At 43.5% G+C, this 22913-nt stretch overlaps 1 protein-coding gene across 1 annotated transcript in view; it reads left to right on the top strand.

The window, feature by feature from the left end:
- The first annotated feature begins 349 nt into the window (after positions 1–349).
- LOC147716780 (aflatoxin B1 aldehyde reductase member 2-like) overlaps positions 350–22913 on the top strand; it is a 387565-nt gene continuing 365001 nt past the window's right edge. Inside the window, exon 1 of the mRNA XM_086923731.1 lies at positions 350–607. Within this exon, the coding sequence (XP_086779857.1) occupies positions 391–607 (217 nt within the window). The 5' untranslated portion in view covers positions 350–390. The remainder of the gene's footprint in view (positions 608–22913) is intronic.

Here is a 22913-nt window from a genome sequence, read left to right on the forward strand (position 1 = left end):
TGGCCCGGTCCCTCAGCACTATCTGTAGCCGCGCCCCCATAGCCCTACCCACCCCTAACCCCGCCCCCCTAGGCCACATCTCAATTATGTGAGTACCGGCACTTATTTTTTCCATTTAAAGCACTGAAGCTTGTCACAAAACGTAACAATGCAAAATAACCTTCCAATCGAAAAGCAGCCACAAGAAACATTGTACTACTGAAAGTATTATAAACACTTTGATTTCTGCGAAGCGTGTCAGACTTTTAATGCCAATAACGTGTCGCGTAAGAACAACTTCGCTAAACGCGAACTTATCCTCGAATCATCTACAGGTTGTGGGCTTACCTGCTGCTATCAAATGAGACGCATGCACGTTAGGTTTCAAAGATCAAGAGGGCTGCAGCTGACATGTCCCGAGCCGCTTCCTCCTTAGCAGTCATGGCGCGGTCTTTGCCGACCACCGTCCTGGGGACCATGGCCTTCGGCTCCAGTTTGGATCAGAGCGGGAGTGCCGAAGCGGTGCAGGAGTTCACGGCGCGGGGGTTCGACCAGCTGGACACCGCTTTCGGATATAACCAAGGCGAGGCAGAGCGTGTGATAGGCGTAATGGGACTTGGACTGAAAGGTAATGGAACTTTTGGGGTGTACGCAGTACACTACAAGCCTCGTTCCAAATGCAGCCCTGCATGCTAGGGGCACATATCGGTGTTTGAGAGCCCTGGCCCCATGGGCGCAACTTATTTCAGCAAGAAGCTGTAAATTTCACCTCACAACGCACTCCCAGCTGACGTCGTGTGAGTCGAATGAGCGACATCTAGATACTGTTATCACTTCCTCACAGTCTCACACCACATTTATATCAGATGAGTTGTGGAGACACAGATTTTTATACTTTCTCTGTGTTACTCTTTCTGCGGCAAGAACGTACAACCTCGTTTCCCAACTAGTTACATACCATGACTGATTCTTAACATCTCACAATGATTAACATTTATGGGATGACAGTTGCAAAGTCCCCCCCGACAGATCTCCCCACCATCACCCCCTCTTACTTGTGGCCGATCTGCACCATAAACTTTAAATTAAAAATCTTAGAATGGACGAGCCAGCCCTGTTTAGAGGAATATAATCCAAAAAATGCTAAAAGAAGACATGTAGAGCTGATCATATCTCCCCGCTTACTGTAAAATAAAACCAAATCTGCACTCCTGCCTCACACTTCTGAATCCATCACCACCTGCTGCATCCTTGAACGCCATAACCAGGCCACTGTGATCATCATGCATGACAATAGGACGAAAACACAGACAACACTTTAAGTTCAAGTTCAAGTTCGGCATTTATATAGCGCACTGCTCACCCAGAGGGTCTCAAGGCGCAAGGGGAAGGGGTTCATTATTTGTCGAATAGCCAGGTTTTAAGTTAAGTAAAGTTAAGCTTTACAGACCAAACATCCTAGACAGTGTAGCATGCTACCCACACAAGGAAGCGAGTTAGTGCCTGCATATAGGAATAGTAAGCGGTATATAGATTCTCTAGTACAATAGTATGGCAAGGTTGCTCAAGTTTCCAAGATCCATGATCGTCCCTCAGCCAGTCCAGGTTTTTCTTAGCATTTTAGGATTAGTAGTCCTCCTCATTACGTGGATAGATATCTTTTTATTGCATGATTAATTAAAATCGAAGGGCCCACAACATGGGAGGGATACAGATTTAAATAAGGTAGAAAACGCATGTAAAAATACTAGTGTATAAAAATCTATTAAAAGTGTAACAAATTCCTGGATTAAGCTCTTATACACCAAGCCAGTGGCCCATGTTACGGCCAACGGTCACGTATCTGAAGACTTCCCCTTAGCGAGAGGGGATGCGCCAGGGCTGCCCACTGTCGCCGCTACTTTTTGCTCTGGTGTTGGAGCCATTGGCGGCGTGGATACGGGGCCTTAACTGGACGGACAGCTGGGAAGATCGAGTGTCCCTATACGCCGACGATATCTTGTTATATCTGACCTCGCCGAGGTGCTCTATATTGGCCCTTCTAGATTTTTTTGAGGCTCATGGCAAGGTGTCCGGGCATATCCTAAATTCGTCTAAGTCTCTACTGTATGTGCTGCATGGCCCACTGCCACTTTTCCCTGAAAATTGCCTACTTCAGATTGCGGACAGTACGTTTAAATATTTAGGTATCTATATCACTGCTGACTCTGGGGAATTTTTGCGTAAAAATTTGCAACCGCCGCTGGACCGTCTCAAGCGGGACGTGCGTCACTGGGGGACGCTGCTGCCACTGACCTTTTTGGGGAAGGCAGCGCTTTTTAAAATGATGGCCCTTCCCCATTTTTTTATATGTTCTAGAGAATACACCATACCCAGTGCTGCCAACCTACTTTAGGCGATCTCAGCACAGGTCTCTAATCTTTTATGGAGTAATAAACCTGCACGTATTGCGCAAGCTAAGTTAGTGCGTGGTTGATACGATGGGGGGGGATAGCGCTCCCCAACATACAACTTTATTACTGGGCAGCGCAACTGAAAGTGATTAATCAATGGGTGCACGTCTCGCAGGCAGATCCGGCATTTCAGGCAGACAGGGCGCAACTGGGAATGAGAGAAATGCATACTTCCCTATACGACAAGAGTGGCCTCTGCAGTGTTCGGTCCGTTACGTCTCACGCTGGAGTTGTGGCATAAGGCACAGGCAAAACTTGGATTGCGGGGGATACTGACCCATCTTACTCCACTATGGGACACAAAGCGGCTTGGAAAACCAAGGAACAGTAAGGGATTTGATAGATGGGATGATATAGGGATATCCAAGGTGGGAGATATGCGGCAAGGAGGAGAGATAGTCTCCTTTGAGCACCTTCAGCAACAATACGACTTGGCCCCCTCGGAATTGTTCCGATACACACAGATATGACACGCCCTTATGACAATACTGCCTCACGGCACAGAAGTTCCGGAAGCATCCCCTATGGAGGACAGGTTATTGACTGATTACATGCCAAAGAGGACCACCTCTCTTACCTATAGTAAAATAGTGAATAATATGCCCGACCCGATGAGGCCTGTGAGAGAAAAATGGTCTCAAGACATTGGTGATATGGACTATTCAGAGTGGCAGGAGGCATTGACATCCCCAAGAGAAGTGGGCATGCCCTCACGCCTCAGACTAGTGCAGCTCCGCATCTTACATAGGTCGTACTACACTAGACACACCCCACACAAGAAGGGCAGGGCAGAACACCCCTACTGCATGCGTGGTTGCGGGGAAGAGGGAACCTTCTTTCATACTATATGGGATTGTCCTAAAATAACGGAATGCTGGGTGCAGGTAATGAGGACCATGTCACAATCTGAGGGAGTATCGCTCATACCGGAACCAAGACGCTGTTTATTAAATATGTGGGAGCCGAATGACCTTACCCAATCGGGGCAGAGCTGGGTAACACTGGGAATTATGGTTGCCAAACGGAACGTAGCACAAAAGTGGGGAGCGGCAGAAGTCCTGTCTCTTGCAGCGTGGGGGATGGACATGGATGCAGCCATGTTTGCCGAGAGGGAGGTGTTCAGTAGTAGAGGATGCCCTAAAAAGTGGAGTAAAATCTGGGGGGCATGGAATAAATATAGTGGTGATATTTGTGAACCACCTCCGGAAAGAGAAGATGATGACACCGACTCGGATGAGATGGGATGATTTGTGGGTGGATAGACGGGGCCCAGTTTCAAATATTGAGGAAAGGCGAAATGGTGACTTTGTAATAATACTTACTAACTATGGTGATAAAGTGTTGTGCTATACTGCTTTACTATGTCCAAGAATGGTTTCTTGTTTTGTTGGAATGAAAATTAATTACATTTTTTTTTAAAGTGTAACAAATGAAGATCAGATGCATTACTAAAGTATGAATAATGAGGTATCCTTCCCTTCACAACTTAAAAAAAACCCTTCATCTGCTGTTCGTGATACGATTGAGGGATTTGGTAATTGCCAAGTTTGGTCATTGTGAGTAAGATTCAGCATGGGGGCAAATCAGAGGCCAGGAGAGAGGCAAGTAAAGTGCCTACAGATTTTTTACATTTCACAAAGCAGGCAGCTAGCTGAGCTGATTTGCCTCTGACACATGCTTCTACGGTGCCTCAACAAGTCCTAGCATTTAAAATCCGAAATACCGGCCGAAGCCAGAACCTCCTTTGCGGTATTAACTCATCAAATATATAGAATACATGTGTCAATGATTCCTCTCCCTTTGCATTGTCTGTCAGTCATTCAGGTTCCTTCGACCCTACCAAGGATTGAAAGGAATTGATCCAAAACGCAATCCCATTGTGTGACGTGTCATACTCGAGATGAGGGGCAAAGAAAGTTAGGATGGGAGGAACCCTGGCTCATACACAATAAATGGTAACCCTCTGTACCCCAATTTCTCCACAACCTGTACGTCATGTTATGTTAGAAATGTACAAAGCGCCTGGTTACTCCAATACAGAGTGTCCCCATGCTAGGTTTATTCCTACATTATCATTGATCAGTGGACCAGCCATGGTCATTAGATAGCCTATGGATTGCCTGCAGAACCAGGACTTTAAATGTCTAAGAAAGAGCAGTTCTGGGGGAGGAGATTCCACATCTAAACTGTAAGTAAATTAAAGGATCTCCACCCAAACCAGCTCAGTGCACTTTAGGTAACAACAGCTTAGCTGTTCCGCAGGATCTGAGACTGCGATTTGGCAGATAGAGTTTCATCAGGGGAAACAGATATTGGGGACCTTTCAAATGTATGATTCTGTGACAGAAGCATAAAGCTTTGAAGGCCACTCTGGCCTGAATAGGAAGCCAGTGAAGTTTAGTAAGGGAATATTTTGGAGCATACAGGCCGCAGTGTTCTGCAACGTTCTTATTCTGCCCTTAGAGACTCCCAATATAAAGAACATTACAGTAGTCCAGACGAGACACTACCAACGCTTGCATTAATGTTTTCTTAGCCGACTCTGGTAACAGCTCTAAGATTTTGCATAGCGTCTTCAAGATGCCAAATCAGGAGCCAGACAGTGACTAGATCTGGTAGTCGAAGGACAGTGCTGAAACAAACCGGACCCCAAGATATTTTATTTTAGATTTAGGGACAGGGACCGACCCCAGTTCAGAAGGCCACCATACAGAGGACCAGATGGACGGTTGCTTGCCAACCACAAGTACGTCAGTCTTTCCCACATTTAGTTTCAGGCAACTAAAAACCATCGATTTTGCCAGGTCCACCAGGCACGCCCTAAACTTAGGGCCGGCATCACCTTCGTCCTGTGTCAGGGTGATACTCATCTGAGTATCATCAGCATATGATACCATCTTCACCCCATGACACTCAGCTACGTCCACCAGAGGGTGCATATAGACATTAAATCGGGTAGGGCTCAGAGCCGAACCCTGAGGCACTGCTTGCAACATGGAGATAGTCTCAGACCTGTAGGACTGCTGGAAGACCTAGACGGTCCGTTCATGGAGAAAATCTGTGATCCAGTCAAGTGTGAAGCTCCTATCTCCAAGAATACACAGGAGTTTCAGAGGAGACCATGGGATACTGCATCAAATGCAGCACTTGGATCTAACAGGATCAGGGCCGCCATCTTGCCCTCATCAGCAGATATTCTAAGAGATTCAGAGGCTAGAAGAGCTGATTTGGTGCTGAACATAGATCTAAACCCTGATTGAGTCATATGAAGAAGATTATTTTCTTCAGTAAACTTAGTTAAACGGGAGGGTAAAACATCTTTCAGCCATCTTAGCAAAAAATGAAAGTAAAGAGATTGGTCTCAGATTTTCTGGAAGAGTGAGGCCTAGTGAGGGTGTAGTGTAGTTCCTATTTTCCCTATATTGGAATAACATAAACAGCAGTGTAGACGTAGGACTGAGGTCTTCTAGGTCTCTACTGACTATGTTAGACTTAATTTAGGTTTGCGCCAGCTAGCTCAGAGGTCACTGGAAACTTTCTTGACTGAATAGGAAGTGATCAGCTTCCCTGGCTCAGACAAGAAGGGATTCAGCTTCCGACAACCGCATAAACATGACAACTTTGCTCCCCAGAATAAGAGTCAATCTCTAGAGTCGTGTGAAACAATAGACAGCTATTTCACTCAGTCAGTTGTGCATATTTAATTTCACCAGGGTGCAGAGAATAGAGAGACGGGTGTTTTCAATAAAAGATATTATTTATTGAGCAGTCTTCCTTCTCATGCAAGAGAAATGAATTGCCACAATTGCAAGACTTGTTATAACGAAAAGTGCGTACAGTAAAAGGAGTATTACGAAATAATACTGAAAAAGCATTGATATGGTTTCTTAGCCATAAGATAATTAAAATGAATTAAATATATACATTCATATATACATTGGCTAACAACCTCAACTGGTGCTTCTAACTACGCCTACCCCGGTGTACCTGACCTAAGCCTAATACGTGGGAGGGAGTAAGTAAGTAGCAGTTTAAGTTAAGTAGGTTTTGCCAAGGATTTGATTAAAGAATTCTCTCTAAGGGTTTAGTCAGCACGGTACCTCTGGAATAGAATGTAGGAGGTCTGGTATCTCCCTCTAAGGACCCGATATCCCAGTCACCTGCAAGGGTAGGCTGGAAACGCCGGAGCTGGATTTTCTCGGCAGGAGAAAAGACAGCGTCTTTCTCAGCGCGTCAAAAGAGGAGGGGCAGCGTCCTTGGGCTTCTTGCATCTGCTGGGCTCTCTGCAAGGGGACAGCTGTTCTGCTCCAGTATTCACCACCATGTGTTTGCTTAAGGCAACGTTGGTATATTTATACCTGAAAGGTGCCGAGTTTGACGTAAGTTTTGGACATAAGACGTCAATAAAGATCACTAAGAACTGGTCGTTCTTCCAGCGCTTGCAGGAGTTCTATTACTAATCAAATCAAAACAAAGCAAACAAAGCTTTCCCAGGTTGCTGGGGGTTTGGTGTGTCGAAAGAACTCTGTGTGTTCTCTAGGAATCTAAGGAAGTAGCTTCTGCTGTGTCATGGACTGCAGAGGCGAGTTACTGAAATATGGCTCTTATTATTATGCCATTATAGGGATATTTATTGATTATAGCCGTATAGGGGCATAAGGTCACAATATTGATCGGGTTCCTAGATAAAACACATCAAGGGCTTCTTTAGTAATGAACCACCATTGCAAGTTTCTAGTCCGAGGGGACTAGACCAGAGGCAAAGGAACAATTTAGAAGATTACAAAGTACGGGGGCAATAGGTTTATTCCCATGTAACAGCATGGTCGGTGAGATGGGAACAAGAGGGGAGCCCGATTTCACTGTAGAGAGAAGGCTCAGTCTCCGGAACAGTTAGAGCTTTGAGGTTGAAGAGACCCTCAGAAGGGAGTGTGTTCTCTGGTGGGATGAATTTAAAATTCCTGCTAGATTCAGGAAAGGAGGCACAGATAGTATCTATCTTTTCAGAGAAATAGTGGGCCGCTAGATTGCAGTGTTCTGTAGAGGAAGGGATGGTAGCAGCAAATCGCTTGAGGTAGTTAAGGCTTTTGATGAACTGAAAGATCTCCCTAGGTGAACCCCTAGAGGATTTGATCTTGAGGGTGTAAAATTTAGTACGTGTTCTCTTGATCTGTTTGTGATAATTGTTTTGTGCCTCTAGATATAACATTTTATCATCTGGCTTAAAGTCCCTTCTCCAGAGGCGCTCCAATCATTTGCAGATCTTTTTTTGACCCAGGAGGTCCTCTGTGAACCATTCCGCAGTTGGACTGTAGCGGGTACTGTTAAATGGCTTCAGAGGAGGTAAGGTGTCCAGATCTCAATTAGCCAAGAGAAGATTTGTTGATTGGCATTCTGCGGGCGTATGTCGAGTACAGGGGAGTTGAGAGCCAGTTTGGTTGTAAAGGCTGCAGAGGTAACCAAGGACTATTTATGTGTTTTTTTTGTAGGAGGCAGAGCTATTAGGTGAGCCTAATGCAGTAGAAGGTTCTGTAATCTGAAAAGGAAGAATGAAATGATCAGACCAAGCAACGGGAATGGGGCAGGGGTAGCTTTTAAAGACGTGCAGTTTGAACAAAGGAGGTTGTGGGTAAGACCTCCAATGTGCATGGGAAATTGTACCAACTGATTCAGTTCCAATGCCTAGAGGTTCCTTTAATAGAGAAGATGTTACAAGAAAGCTAGTGTATTCAAAATGTAAATTTCAATCGACCAGAACTATAAATTTCAGATGGGGGATGGCATAGGAGGGAAGTAGATCCACCAGAGCATTGGTAAAAGCCCTGGCTGGTTCTAGTGGGCGATAGATAAGCACTGCTAAAGAATGAGAGCGGGTGAAAGATAAGGAGAAGAGGGCTGCTTCGCAGCCAGGAATTGTGAGCTCCATCCCCATGAATTGTTAATTACTCTTAAAAATCACTGCGAGCCCTCCACCCCTTTATTTAGGTCTATCTATTCTCAATATGGAACAAGGCATCTCGGACGGCATCCAGAATGTCTGGTGCAGACTGGGCATGAAGCCTGGTTTCCATTAGGTACAGGGTTACTGGCTGTTGATTAATTAACAATTCTTCAATTTCAAAGAACGTCATGTTCCCTTGATATTAACTTTGCAGTTTGATCAGCAATTTGGCCTTCACGGAAACCGGTAAGTCACTTGTCCAGATTTCACATGCCTCTAGGGCCTCAAGGGCATGGTTTTGAAACTTTTGCCAGTTTGTAGCCGGGTTGCTTACCACTTCCCAAGTCATATTTTTTTAACAAATGGTTCTTCGCCTACTTGGCTTTAAGGCTATAGACTAAGAATTTAGCTTTTAATATTCAATTCTGCGAAGCGAATGCAAATTTGTGTCTGATTTGGGTGTGCAATTTGAAAGCAAAAATACTTTGCGATAGCAAGAGGACTGCGTTCGGTCCAGCCAGTTGGCCATTTTGTCTTTGAATATCATTGCCCCGTAGGCAATGGTGGGGAGGAATTTGCATACTAATACCTTCAAAAGAGGGGATAGATCTGAGTTCTTTGAGCTGCTTACCAAAAGTCCACTTATTATATTATAAAATCAGGACAATCCTCAGATTGCGAAGTATAAACCTGGATTAGGTGAGTACTTGCGCACAGAGCTGGGAAGCTTGAAAACAACTGAGTTAAACCATAAAAAAAAGTTCACCCCCAACTTTTCAAATATGTTCTTTATTAAATATATCCGTGCATGTTCTAGACTTAAACAAGTTTTCAATCCAGCCTAGACCCTTATCGTTCCATACACTGTCATAAGATGTAAACTGGCAGATGCCCAGTATTTTACAATCTCATATCCAGTTATCAGAAATGCGCTAGCATGTGCTTCGAGCAGAACACTGGCAAAATATTCTTATGGTCATCTCCAACAGCTATCACACCCCTTTGGTATTTCCTAAGGAATCCATCCTTTCCCAGTCATCTACGTCCTCTATATGGATCTTCTTGGTACTCTAGTCAGAAAAAACAACATTAAGATTATACTATGCACTGACAACGCACCACTTTTTATGAAAGTCTGTTCTTTCCCCTGACATCCAAAGCCTCAAACATGGCCTGCATTTATCCAGCCCTAATGTTCAGCACCCATCTTTAAATAAACAGCACCCAAATAGAATTTCTTGTGTCATCTAACAGCTACTTTAAATCTGGCTGAACAATATGAACGTGGATAAACGAGTCTAGGAGAAGGGTTTTTAGTCCGGTTTGAGAAAAGGGCGCACAGCTAAGTATTGGCGCAAAAATAATATGTGAGTACCAGTAGGATGTGAGGTGCAAAAAGGTAGAGGGGATAAGCCCTATAACCCCCCAATGCAGTAACAGCCTAGACTGCCACTGCGTACAGTACAAGACAAACACCTATGCACACTCTAGTTATTAAACAGTAATGTCAGTGTAGACATATGGGACAGTAGACACAAAGCTTATTGTAATCAAATAAGTCAAAAATAATTTGTGTTCTTGAAATTATTGTCGTTTTGGAAAGGTGTCTTTAATGTTCAACAGAACCAGCCGACACGTGTTTCGTCGCACAAGGGACAGTCTTCCCGTGACTCCTCAGGGCTCAGAAGAAAATAAGTGATGTTGCGAGAGTCGCTCTGTCGGTGATACTTCCGACCCGACAGGGCCCAAGACTGTTGATAGGTGGTGGTAGGTCAAGATTCTATTACTCTATGCCACTTAAATCCGAGGTGCAACAGAAAGTAGGTGGACACGGTAGTGGAGGACACTCCAGTAGCGCTGGATGGGTAATCAAGGATTTTTTATGAGTGTTCGCTAATACTGTCTCCACGGTGAAATGGGCAATGAAGGAACCACTCGGCACACGGAACAAAGAACCGGTGACAGATGCACCCGTCTGTGCACGCAAGGCGTTCTTCATAAGGATCACCGCTGGTTCCTTCATTTTAAGTTTTCCTTCTTTCTTTCTTGCATTCTTCCCCTTTTCTTTCCTTCTTTCCATATATTTTTCCTTTCATTTCTTTGTTTATATTTCTTTTTTGCCTTTCCTTTCTTTCTGTTCTTTTTTTTTTTTCTTTTCTTTTCCCCTTCTCTTTTTTGCTTTTTATCCTTCTTTCTTTAGTTTTTTTTCATATTTGCCTACTTTGCATTTTCTGTAGTGTTATTTTCTATCCCTCTTTTCGACTTCGTTGTTCTTTGTTCTTCTTTTGCTTTCTTTCCTTTTTTTTTTCCCTCCTTCCTCCTTTTTGCCGTTGTTCCTCATTCCCTCATTTGTGCCAGCCCTTCTTTCTCAAAGGCGAGGCTATTATGGTATTCACTGGAAACCCCGCCCACTCTCTGCCCATATTTGTCATTTGCTTGTGTCATTGTCCTCTGTAAATACTGCCTTGTGATTCGTAAATAGGCTTGTTATTCCCTCCTTGGTAACACATTGTCTTCATTTGTAACCTCCCATGAGGACTGGCCCTTTTACTTTCGTTGTTACACAGTATGTGTTCTATAGTCTGTAAGCACTATTTTCTTTAATTAGTTTCTCCTACTAGAGGCACGACATGCGCTGCTTCAGCTGATTTTTAATGATATTCCACAACATTGCAGCGTGCTGCACGCTTTTAGTAATGTATTTATTTTAATTACAGCACGGTCCCCTTTAACTATAGAGGTTGTGCTTATTCACAATGAAGTGGCACCAACCACAGAAACAAGGAAAAGGTACAAACAAGTCGGCTGAAAAGGCAAGCATCACAAAAAATCCATTAATTTGCCAGAGACGTGCGTGCACTGTGATTTCATGTAAATGCATTTTTAAAAAAACACCACCCATGAGTAGTGCCAAATAAACAAAAGGAAAGGGACGCCCTACCCTGGTATTGATCCATACCCATGCCCAAGAAGGACCAGTAGTGTCTTTGTACCCCCTGGGAGCAATTAGGTGGTTTGTCCCAATTGGTGAGACATTACCAGAAATTAGACACCCCTGGGAGCCTTGGGTGGTATGCTTTGCATGTATCCCAGTACATTTTCTTATGCACAATGCCCTGCAAACCCCCAACGATGCCAAATATCACACCTTTTCCTTTAATTTCTGCGACGTAAACGTCTTGAATCCGCAGAATCTTGAAAATTCCTGCCACCAAGTGTGCCCCCCACTTGATGTCCTGATTAAAAAAAAAACTGCCTCATTGAAATACCTGGGCCTGGTACCCGCAACAAGAATGGATCAAAACAGGCTCTGTGATAGTCCTCTCAGGGTACTCGCTTTGACCTTTGTTTCATCCGTTTCCTGGTTTGATAATTTAAGAAATAAATGGGTTTTCTTCATAGGCTTTTTATGGCTCGCGCACTGCGCAGCAGTGCTCACACAGCGCGAGCCGTTTGATAGGTGAAAAACAGGATGTGCAAGCTGCCCTAGGAATCGAACACGCTTGTGCGTTTGTTTTTCCTTTTGTTAACAGCAATTGGCCTTTGCATGCGTCTCTTTTTATAAAAGACTGCACGCAATTGGCCAAAGGCGGGCGCGTTGCTCCGCCCACGGCCTATTGGTGTCTATTACGCGCTTGGTGCACGTAATAGACACCAAAAGGCCTTCACGTGGTTTCAATTATTGTGCCCAGATACGGGCGCAATAATTGAAACCAAAACCAGGGCTCCCTGTGGCTTTGCACCACTCGCAGGCATCTGCTTTTTAAAAAAATGCATTTTACAGCTCCTGTGTCCTTGGTGCAAGGGTCTCCGATCCCGCTGAGTCCTCAGGAATGTGCAAGAATTCAGATAAGGTGAGAAAATCCCTGTCAAAGCTTAATGTGTTTTCACGAATACCAAGACTGCTTTGAAATAATTCTCTGCCCATGAAAGACTATGCATGAGCTTAATCGAACATGCGTCTTTATTTTGTATGTATTTCAGGCTTCATGGATTTCTACATGGAAATATATATTTCAGCATGTCTTTCTGTCTTGTTTGTTCTAGTTTATGGGATGCTTGCTGCATCTTCTGCGGTTTTGTGATATTTATTATAACCGCTCAGAATCTATTTCTTGCAATGTGTTGTGGGTAGCTGTGGTGTGATGTGCTACATACACCCTGGCAAAGATGTATTCGGTCTGGCAAATATGTATTCGGTGGGGAGCTGTTGTATTTGTCTGGCTTGCTCTGCCTCAACATGTTTGTGTTTCCTTGGGCAGACACTGAGCTCAACCGGTTTCGTTTTTAGTTAATGGCTGTGCCCAGTGACTGCTGACTTTTCTATATTACTATTGTACTTTTAGGCTTATCTGATTTCCGACGGGGCTTGGTAAATGTAATCTGTCAAGGTATGGCCTGGCAAGGACTACTTTCTGTATACTGGCTGTGGCATTGTAACTTCTGGCTGCGACTGTGCCCGGGGTAGGCAGTGGGTTTCCTATAGTAGTCTCGCACTGCCACAGCGTTTTTCATGGATGCTGGCGAGTCGCCCCGTATGCTGCAATACTCCATGCTGTCCTTCACACATGTTCACCTTCCTGTTCCTTTCACTTTCCCCTCCTGCTCTCTTCCCGGGTGCTGTGTGTCACTTATTCTTAGAAACCCCACACCCACGCTGTCCTGCTGAAGGTTTAGTTCGAAGCATGCACTTGCTCTGTGTGTAATTTGCTCCCTCCCTCGTAGCTCCCAGCGCAAGTTTTATACGGTCTTCTTAGTAATGCGTTTCCACTCATTGCAAAAAGGGGTGCTGGACGACTGCCTGCACTCGAGTGTCTGCCTGAGCCGAAAAAATAGTTCTAAATTATAATTCCCGTGATGTCACTGGATGAAGGGCACAGGGACTGGCGTCACTCCTCAGTTTCCTATTCAAACCGCCATGCCCAGTCACGTAGCACGAGTGGGTATGTTAATATATCTGTTTTTCTCAAGCTTTTAAAGTGTTGGGTCCCAGCACCAAGACCATTTAAACAAAACTTAATTGGTTAAAGCACTTACTGCTGACATCTTTGGTATGATCGCGGCACCCGCGCTTTACTTTTAATGTTATAAGTAAAGCGCGGGTGCCGCGATTATACCACAGGTAAAGAAATAGAAAAAAACCTCTATTTCTTACTTTTGGTATAATCGCGGCACCCAAGCTTTACTTAAAACATTAAAAGTAAAGCGCGGGGGCCGCGATTATACCACAGGTAAAGAAATAGAAAAAAACCTCTATTTCTTACTTTTGGTATAATCGCGGCACCCAAGCTTTACTTAAAACATTAAAAGTAAAGCGCGGGGGCCGCGATTATACCACAGGTAAAGAAATAGAAAAAAACCTCTATTTCTTACCTTTGGTATAATCGCGGCATCCAAGCTTTACTTAAAACATTAAAAGTAAAGCGCGGGGGCCGCGATTGTACCAAAGGTAAAGAAATAGATCTTTTTTTCTATTTCTTTACTTTTAGTATAATCGTGGCACCTGAATAGTCTCGCATTACTGAAAGTTTGAGCTATTGGTGTTTCATTATTTTTTGCAACAGCAATAGTTCAAACCTTTAGTAATGCGAGCCCTTTTGCATTGCAAATGCTTGTTTTTAAATCTCATTAAATTTTACAATATAAATTGATCTATACTCAATACACAATGGGGAAGAAATTATAAGGTGCAACTCAGTTGTTGGCTCTGGCTTCCTGGTGTTCTTGGACAACAACAAACCCTATATATCCCCGAAGAGTCTAGCAGACCTAATGGTACATTGCTTTTGTAATTCGGCCATTGTGACAAGAAGTTACAGATGAAAATGTTGTGACAATTGGCTGTTTTTTCCTGCTCATTTTTTAAGAACTTTTTTATTTCAACAGTTAGTTTCTTTGGGAAAACCTTGAGGGATCTACAGAAATAACTAGTTGCTGAATTCTGAATTAGATCTACTTTTCAGAAATGTATAGAATTCTGGGATCACCCATTGGTTTCACACTGGTTTTAACCACAAACTGGAAATTGGTTGAAAGTGCAAAAATTAGGAACAAATTCTACCTCTTTGATAAAAATCCTAAATCTTTGGTAAACTAATAATTTTTTTGATTCAGCTCTGCAGGTTCTGCAAACTGGGAATACGGTCGCTTTAGCACAGCAACCTTTTGTTAAAGGTGTTATTAAGGGAAAAACAATTCACTTTTCAGAGAGCACTTTTTTTCATATTTTTCACAAAGAAACTCAAAATGTAGCTATAATTTTACTGTTTTTTTAAGTCCCCTCCAGGCGAATCCACAAACTTTGGGTACATTTTAGATTTCACATGATGCTGGGGGGAAAATGGCACACATCTGGCGTGGATATCCTGTGTGGAAAAAGCACAGAGTACCCCAAATAGACAAAACAGGGCTCAACACTGAGGTTAAAAGCTTCTACAGTTGAGGGTTTGACATCTGCAGCATACAACACGTAGGTATGGCATGTTGCATTTCAATGCTATAATTTAATCTGTGTGCAAACATCATACGTCTGTGATGATGTGCGCTGTTTAACAGCTGGTAAAACAAGCATTGAAAATGCAACAGGTCTCGTCTTTGGTTAAGTTAGACATTTGCTTTGCTAATGGTATTGTATAGCAAAGCGAAAGGCTTTAACTTAATAAAAGGCGAGACCTATTGCATTTTTAATGCTTGTTTTTCAATTGTTGAAGAAGACCAGAAGCAGCCTACCTCTCCCATGCCCCGTTAAAAATAAAAGAGAGAAAAAAATAGTGCAGAGAAGCAGTTTTGGCGACATACTTAACGATCTAAAAATCGTTACTGTGTTTTCGTGTATGCATATCTACATGGTGTCATTTTCCCATGTGAGTGTACAAATCGAGGAAGCCAGAGGCTAGCGCCCAGAGCTATTTACAAACGCTAATAACTTTGGCGCTATTACTCCCTGGAAGGAGGTTTGCACGTAAACTGCGTGATGCCACGCCTCTTCCGGCAGCACTGGTACCCACCTGCCCTTACCACACCTGGCCAACGACGGGCGTGCAGACATATACCGGGGTTCCCATACGGGGTGAAATGACTTGAGTAAATTAATTTATTTAGAAGGCCTTTCAGTACAGCGAACTGGGGACTCATCTAATGGTTCAGTTTAAAAACTTTTAAAACAGGGCCTACACATTAGCATATGTTTCTAAATCGGGAAGACGGAAACTAATAAAATCTTTACAGTTTAGGGAGCACACTTTCACAGTCTAAGGTACACGTAAAAGTGTTCCATTTTACAAACGTGTGTGCATTTATGTTTGTGTACTGAGCTGTACCGTTTTGTTTTGCACTCTACACAGTTTATAATTACTTATTTAATTTTTAAGTGTTGTGAGTTGAACTCTGCTCAAATATCGTACTTAAATAATATCGAACTTATATATCCATTAAGTACTTGTTTTTGTTTTTTTAAGTGAATCTGGTGTGATCCAAGATTAGGAACCTTTTTTATTTTTACTATGTGTGGAATAGTTGAAAACCATAATGTATCCTAGCTTTTCTCCGTATTGCAGCACAAAAGAACAGCTTTAGTAACATGTATATTAATAAAGAGGGAGCCTGCTCATTTTATTCATTTTCCCCATATTTTCCGTGTGCGCATAATGAGGGACAATATGTTTGTCTGCTAAAAATAATAAATTCTCACATCTGGTAGTTATTGACCAATTTAGCAGTGTCCACAAATGTTCTGAGGACGGACCATGTACAGTGCACAGCACGTCATTAAGGTACTAAGTAGGAAGCCTACAATGGTCATCGTCGTGCGAGTTTTATTTGCAAACTTCTGGAGTCCAGGAAGGCGGCCGCTGTAATGTTTAAAAAATGCCCCTGGCAGAGAGGTCCTTTAAAGCACGGGGTATTCTGGGCGCTATTTTCGTACCTAGCCGTTGACTTTTTTTATTTTAATTAAAGTACTGCTTGCAGTTTATCGTTTATTTTCTAAATGTCCCTCTTTGGGGGGTGTACTAAGCGCTCTTTATAAACGCAATTTTACAAGAAATGAAAAACACGGTAGAGTTATCTCGCGTGAAATTTACGCAGGTTTAAGCGTACCTATATTTAAAGAAATGAAACGTAAAGTTCCTCGAGGCGCCAGAAGCAGCGCTTTCATTAGATATTGTAAAATTATAAAACGTGGAGATTCACAGCCAAGAATCTGACTATTCGGGACGAGCTATGTTTAATATTATATATACTCACATCTACAACAAGCAATGCTGGGGGAAGCCTCGCGCCAGCTCCTGGGGTTGAACGGTGGCTGCGTTGGATTCCTCAGCACTGCCGCCGGGCCCTTCAGCCTGTCTGGGAAAGCGAAAGCACGCACTTGTAGATACAAAAAAATGTGCGCGCGTGTGCACAAAGATGGCGTTGGGCTGTCCACATGAGTGTGCATTTTATTGTCCCCACGCGTGTATGTTTAACTTTGTGATGGCGAGAGCAGCCATCTTTGTCCATTTGGACGCGCCCGAATTCAACTTTGGCTGAATTGATTCCAAAATGTCCACTCCATGGCGAGAGCAGCGCATGTGCTGCTTTCGCCAGATGAGACCTAAAAAAAAAGCTATGTGAATATTTTGAACCTTTTTTCCTCAGAATCACACATTTTATCAGAAAAAAAAATGCATTGAAAGAAATTCAGTAAACGTGCCTGTCCTGAGGGTTGCAGTAACCTTAGTACAACTGCCTCAGGAGCTCTGGTGAAATGTGACCGCGGTACAACAATTTAGACAGGAGGGAGAAGGCGACAGAGATGTAGATACACGATTCCAGACCATTATATTCCACACAATTTCACTCCACTGCGTGTCATACAATACAACATAATTCATTTCCACGCCACACAGTTCTACTCCACGTCATGTAGTACAGTTCCACTACATACAATGCCATACAAACTCACTTAATTCCACACAATCCCCCCCATATCCACTCCACACAACACTACACAATTCTTCTCCACGCAACGCCACAGAGTTCCATTACGTGCCACATTATTCTTATCCACACAATTTCAATCTGTACAGTTCTACTCCACTTCACACAATGCCATTACACCCCACCCCAAGTCACACACGCCACTCCATGCCACACAATTCCATTACACCCCACCAAATGCCTCTCCACTCCACTGAATGCCACTCCAGTTATTTGTAATTATGCTTACTGTCCCTGATGAGGCATTGAAGTGTTTTGCAGCCTGCCACTCTGCTCAATGTCACTCCACACCACAAAGTTCAATGCCACACCACAAAGCTCAACTGTATGCCAGACAATGCCACATGATTCCACTCCATGCCACACAGCGACACTCCACACAATTCGACTCAACTCCATGGCATGAAGTGCCACTCCAATCCACTCCACATAATGCCACTCTACTCCACGACACACAATTCCACTCCACGACACACAATTCCACTCCACGACACACAATTCTACTCCACGGCACACAATTCCACTCAATACCACACAATTACACTCAATTCCATAAAATGCCACACACTACCCCTCCTGCCACTCTGCAGCACTCCATGTAGTGCCGCACAATTCTAGTCCTCACAGTTCCACTCCACTCCACACAGTGCGCCACAGATCCTCTTCACCTTATACAATGCCACTCCACTCCACTCGGCACATAGTCAGTCTATGCCACACAATTCCATTCTGGTCCATGCTATTCAATGACACACAATTCCACTCCACATAATGCTGTTCCATGCCACGCAATTTCACTTCATGCCACACAATTCCGCTCCACATAATGCCACATCTCACAGTGCCTCTCCACACCATTCAGTGCCACACAATGCCACTCAACAAAATTATATTCAGTTCTACTCCTCTCGATGCCACACAGTGGCACTCCACTCAATGCCACTCAACTACATTGTCCTTGTATTTTTATAGCTCTTACTACCCCTGATGGGACATTGAAGTGCTTTATGCCACGTCACTCAACTTCATGCCACACAATGCCACTCCACGCACACAATATTACAGGCCTCCATGCTACGCAATGCTACACCACACAGTCTCTCTATTCCACTCCTCATAATCCCACTCCAGTCCTGGAAAACCAGCCAGCTAAGTAATAACATTAATATGGCTAGAAGCTTGAATTTGTAGGGGACCCAAGTAATGCTCTGGAGATTATGCTGTGCTTAATTTTAGATGTCGTTCTTGGTTCCCATTTCTTCAGAAGAGTTGAGACATCTTGAACCAGCTCAATCTAAGAACGAAGCTGTGCCTTTGGGTTATTTTTATAAACCCATATATTTGAGTCATTGTCCCAAACACAACCAATTCAAAAGTTCCAATGGAGTTTGTAGAGAGCAATCTTCTCTCTCTACTCAATTTAGATTTGAACCACTTTAGAAAATTAATGAGATTGACTCCAGGGTCCACATTATATTTCTTCCCCACTTGTTGAAATTGTAAAACTGGCATCGGTGCCACACAAAACATCGGGGGCCCGATGTAGGTAATATTTTTTTACCACTTCTTAAATACCGAATGATACCGAATCGGTATTTAAGAAGTGGTAAAATAGAGGGGGGGGATGTAGGTAATTCAGACTCGGTAAATACCGAATCGTTAAGATTCGGTATTTACCGATTCTGTAAATACCGAATCGGTAATGCCCATTGATTCCGATGGGCATTTAGGCCCATAGGAATCAATGGGCATTACAGAATCGGTATTTACCGATTCGGTAAATACCGATTTCAGCAAGGGTGCAGGGGGTGTCACTTTGACACCCTCTAGCACCCCAATTCCGGACTTGTGTGCCATGTGGCACACATACATGCCCTAAGGGCATGTCTGTGTGTCACATTGCACAGGTGTGCATGCACAGATGTGCATGCACACCTGAATTCGGTATTTTACCACCCAATATGATTGGGTGGTAAAATACTGATTCTGAAGGGCCTTTGGCACTCTTAGGAGTGCCACCTACATGTGGATTCACCTAATCGGTAAATATACTGATTCAGTATTTACCGATTCTGTAAATTTACTGATTCGGGAAATTTACAGAATCGGTAAAACATAGGCCCCCTACATCTGAAAACCCATTTACCGGTCGGTAACGGCCGAATTCGGCCGTTACCGGCCGGTAAATGGCCACCTACATCGGGCCCTAAATGCTGTATTGCAAGGGTGGGACGTTATTATAGTTAGGAATGATATTCCCCTTGGTCAGCATAATTCATTTAACCTTTTGGCTTGGAATATTGCAAGGGTTACCACCAAGATAGAGACTCCAGATTGGATTTCTCTGATAAATACTTATATCCTTGTATGTTTACTAGAGACTTGGGCCATCAATTATTTGAATATTAATGGCTATTTAACCATCATTCGAGCACAGTTTCAACGAAAGCAGGTAAAAATAAGGTTTTGCTGCATGAAATCTCTTCTAGATTAACGTGCTATGCATCTTCCCCATTTAGTGGTTGGAACTGAAAAGTCCTACTTGTTTTAATTTATTTATTTTCCCATGGAGATGGGCGTGTCTGAAACCAGTTACCTCGAGAGCAGGCTGTGATTTCCCCCCCCCCCCCCCCCCCACCCCCCTCATTTTGTGTGGCCAAGCCTTCAGATTATTTTTTATTGCATCACATTGTGGATGATTGTGTATGACGTAGTTATAGCTGCTTTGTATTCTTTACCTGTAAGTATGTCTGTACCGCAAGGTGGATGTCTTCCGAATGAGGGAGTGTAAAATGCTGAAGCAGTGTTTTTGTATTCTCAGTTGATTTGGCATATTATATTTGATGTTAATGGCAGTATGTTAACATAATTGGGTGGGGCATTCTCTTGCCCCAAACCGACCGCACAGCTATATTGCGCCACATTAGCAAATAGTTCATTTTTTCTCCATTATAATCCATTTTTGAATATCTTTTCAAATCTTATTGCATCTCCATATTTTGCGACTGATACTCAGAATCCACGTGCAGGAGGTTATGCCATTTTCAAGTTTATTATGTAAAAGCTGCGCCCATCCCGACTTCTTGCTTAAACACGACAAAAGCAAGAGTTTGTCCAAAGCAGCATTTATTTAAAACCCAATGCATTTCGAGCTAAGAGCACCCTTCGTCAGGGTACACTGTAAATGGTAATAAAACAAATATCCATCATTACAATGACCTTAGATCAACATTTTAGATAATCAACAAAACAATCAAAAATTGTCAAACATTTTTTAAACCCCTTTGACCCTTTCACCCCATCTTCATTATAAGCAATATGTGTTAACACCAATACCCCTCTGTTCTCATGGTGGATCGAATCAGCCAATTTCCTTTATTTCACCCCCTCTATTCTGCTAATCAAACATCCACCCTTTCTCTGTGTAAATATAGCTTAATAACACATTCTATTTCACCCCTTACTTATCTCCGCCTCCGCATACATATCACACTGAAAAAAGCAAAGGTTACAGGGACGCTATAGTTAGGTTCACGTTTTACCCACACACAACCATAGTAATTCAGCACTTATAGTCTTACTTATGTTAAGAAACGTAAACTCGTGGCCTAAAGTTACTTAACGGCTCAAGTAATAATTTCTTCAGATAAGTATAAATATAACTGCTAAATTTCTATGCTTTGCGTAGGTAAAACGTGAGCCTAACTATAATGTTCCTTTGACCTTTTGGGTTTTTTCAGTGAATTTGTATTTTTTTTTTAACTAACATAATATTTAAATAGATCTGTAGAGGATCCACGTCCCTAGATATACAAAGTTTTATTTCTATAATAACTGCAAAACTACTCAACAGATTTACACCAAATTACAATAAAGGCTCTTTCTGGACCAAGAGCTATCTTTCTGCCAAATTTGGTGTAAATCTGTTCTTCCTGTAGCCGTGTTTAAATATTTCAAAATCCCCATATACATTGCATGGGGAAAAATAGTTTCTCCTCTGCACTTTACTTGACCCCAGCTTGACGAATCATTTAGCAACTTTCGATGCAGAACTAGGCAAAGTAGGGCGTTTTGGGAAATTTCTTAAAGATTCATCAAACGTCGCAAAAGTTATTAGCAAAACAAAAAACCCTTAGTCTTTGGGAAGAGTTGGTCCTAAATATAACCACCGACTGTCTGTAGACAGTAGAGGGGGTGGAGAGGGGGGGAGGGTGTGTTTGTGTGAGTAATCTTTATTTTGTATGTGGCTCCTTCCTGTCTTTTTGCTACAGGAGAACAATACACTTGTTATGTTTTTGCTATATCATTCTGCTGTTTGATAGTAGACTAAACATTATTGTGTGAGAGCATAAAAGTGCTCTCCTGTGGAGACGTGGCTAAGCAGCATGGCGGACAAGACGTGTCCTGCCAGAGCCCTGCAAGCCTGCTAGTGATCCTGCTATTATCCTGAGCCCACATTAATTCCAAGAGTGTGCATGCCCACTCGGAGTATCGGGGAACTAAGTACAAGAGGAGTTTGGGTCAGTGGGGCCCCGTGTGGCGTTGCAGTGGCTGTAGAATCGACGAGCGGAGCGGACCCCGCAAGGAGGACAAGATGGCGGTGGTAGGATCGGCGTAGTGGGAGGAATTGGGTAGCAAATCCTGCACCAGAGGGTGAAGAGCTGAGCTGTGCCCCTGAGGAAGACACCAAGATGCTGGGGCCACAGAGGGACTGACTGAGTCCTGCCTCTCATCCCCCCCCCCACCCGCCTGAACGACCAGGCTACCGTGTGGAGTTGGCGGCTGGGGATGGTCGCGGCCCGGATGCGGCCATAGCATATGGCGGGCAAACGGAGCTGCACCTCCCCCCCCCCCCCGCCCCCCCGCACCCCATCCCAGCATTCTGGAAGACTGGCTGCCTCGGTGAGCTGATGTCAAAGATTATCGTGGCTTTGCGAAGACTAAGGACGCTGCTTTTGAATATTTTTAACAAGGAACGGTGACCATCTTTTTAGAGTTTTAACCTGTTTTAAAAAAAACATTTTACCTGCTGTATTTGCACATTTGTATTTTGCTTCCGAAACTCCTGTGGCAGCTTCACCTCGGTCCGTCACGGCAAGTGCCAGTTGAACGGAGGGTGTCGAGGGCGCTAGAGTTTGACACACTTCCGGTCTTGGGGGCATTTCCGGTTCCGAGCAGTCTAGTCGCTCACGCTCACAGCCACGCACCCTACTTAAGTCGAGAAAAGAGCGGGACGTGGGTCTTATGTCCAAGATTATCGCGGCTCTGCCAAGACTAAGGACGCTGCTTTTGAATATTTTTAACAAGGGCCATGACCCCTGCACAAAATGAGACACGCCCTGAGTTGCTAACTTATACTAGCAATGAACTGCTTGCACTCGGGTCCAAAAACTCGCTGCCCCACACTGAATATGCTGAAGAAAATCACCTCCAGGAGGAAATCCCCCATCACAACCATGGTTCACTGACATACTGAAGACGCAAAAACAAAATTGTAGAAGGGGCGGAAAGGAAATGGAAGACTAACTATGAACAACAGTTGAAAGATTAATATAAAACCT

This window comes from Lissotriton vulgaris, chromosome 5 (assembly GCF_964263255.1).
Source record: "Lissotriton vulgaris chromosome 5, aLisVul1.2, whole genome shotgun sequence".
In the NCBI taxonomy this organism is placed as follows: domain Eukaryota; kingdom Metazoa; phylum Chordata; class Amphibia; order Caudata; family Salamandridae; genus Lissotriton; species Lissotriton vulgaris.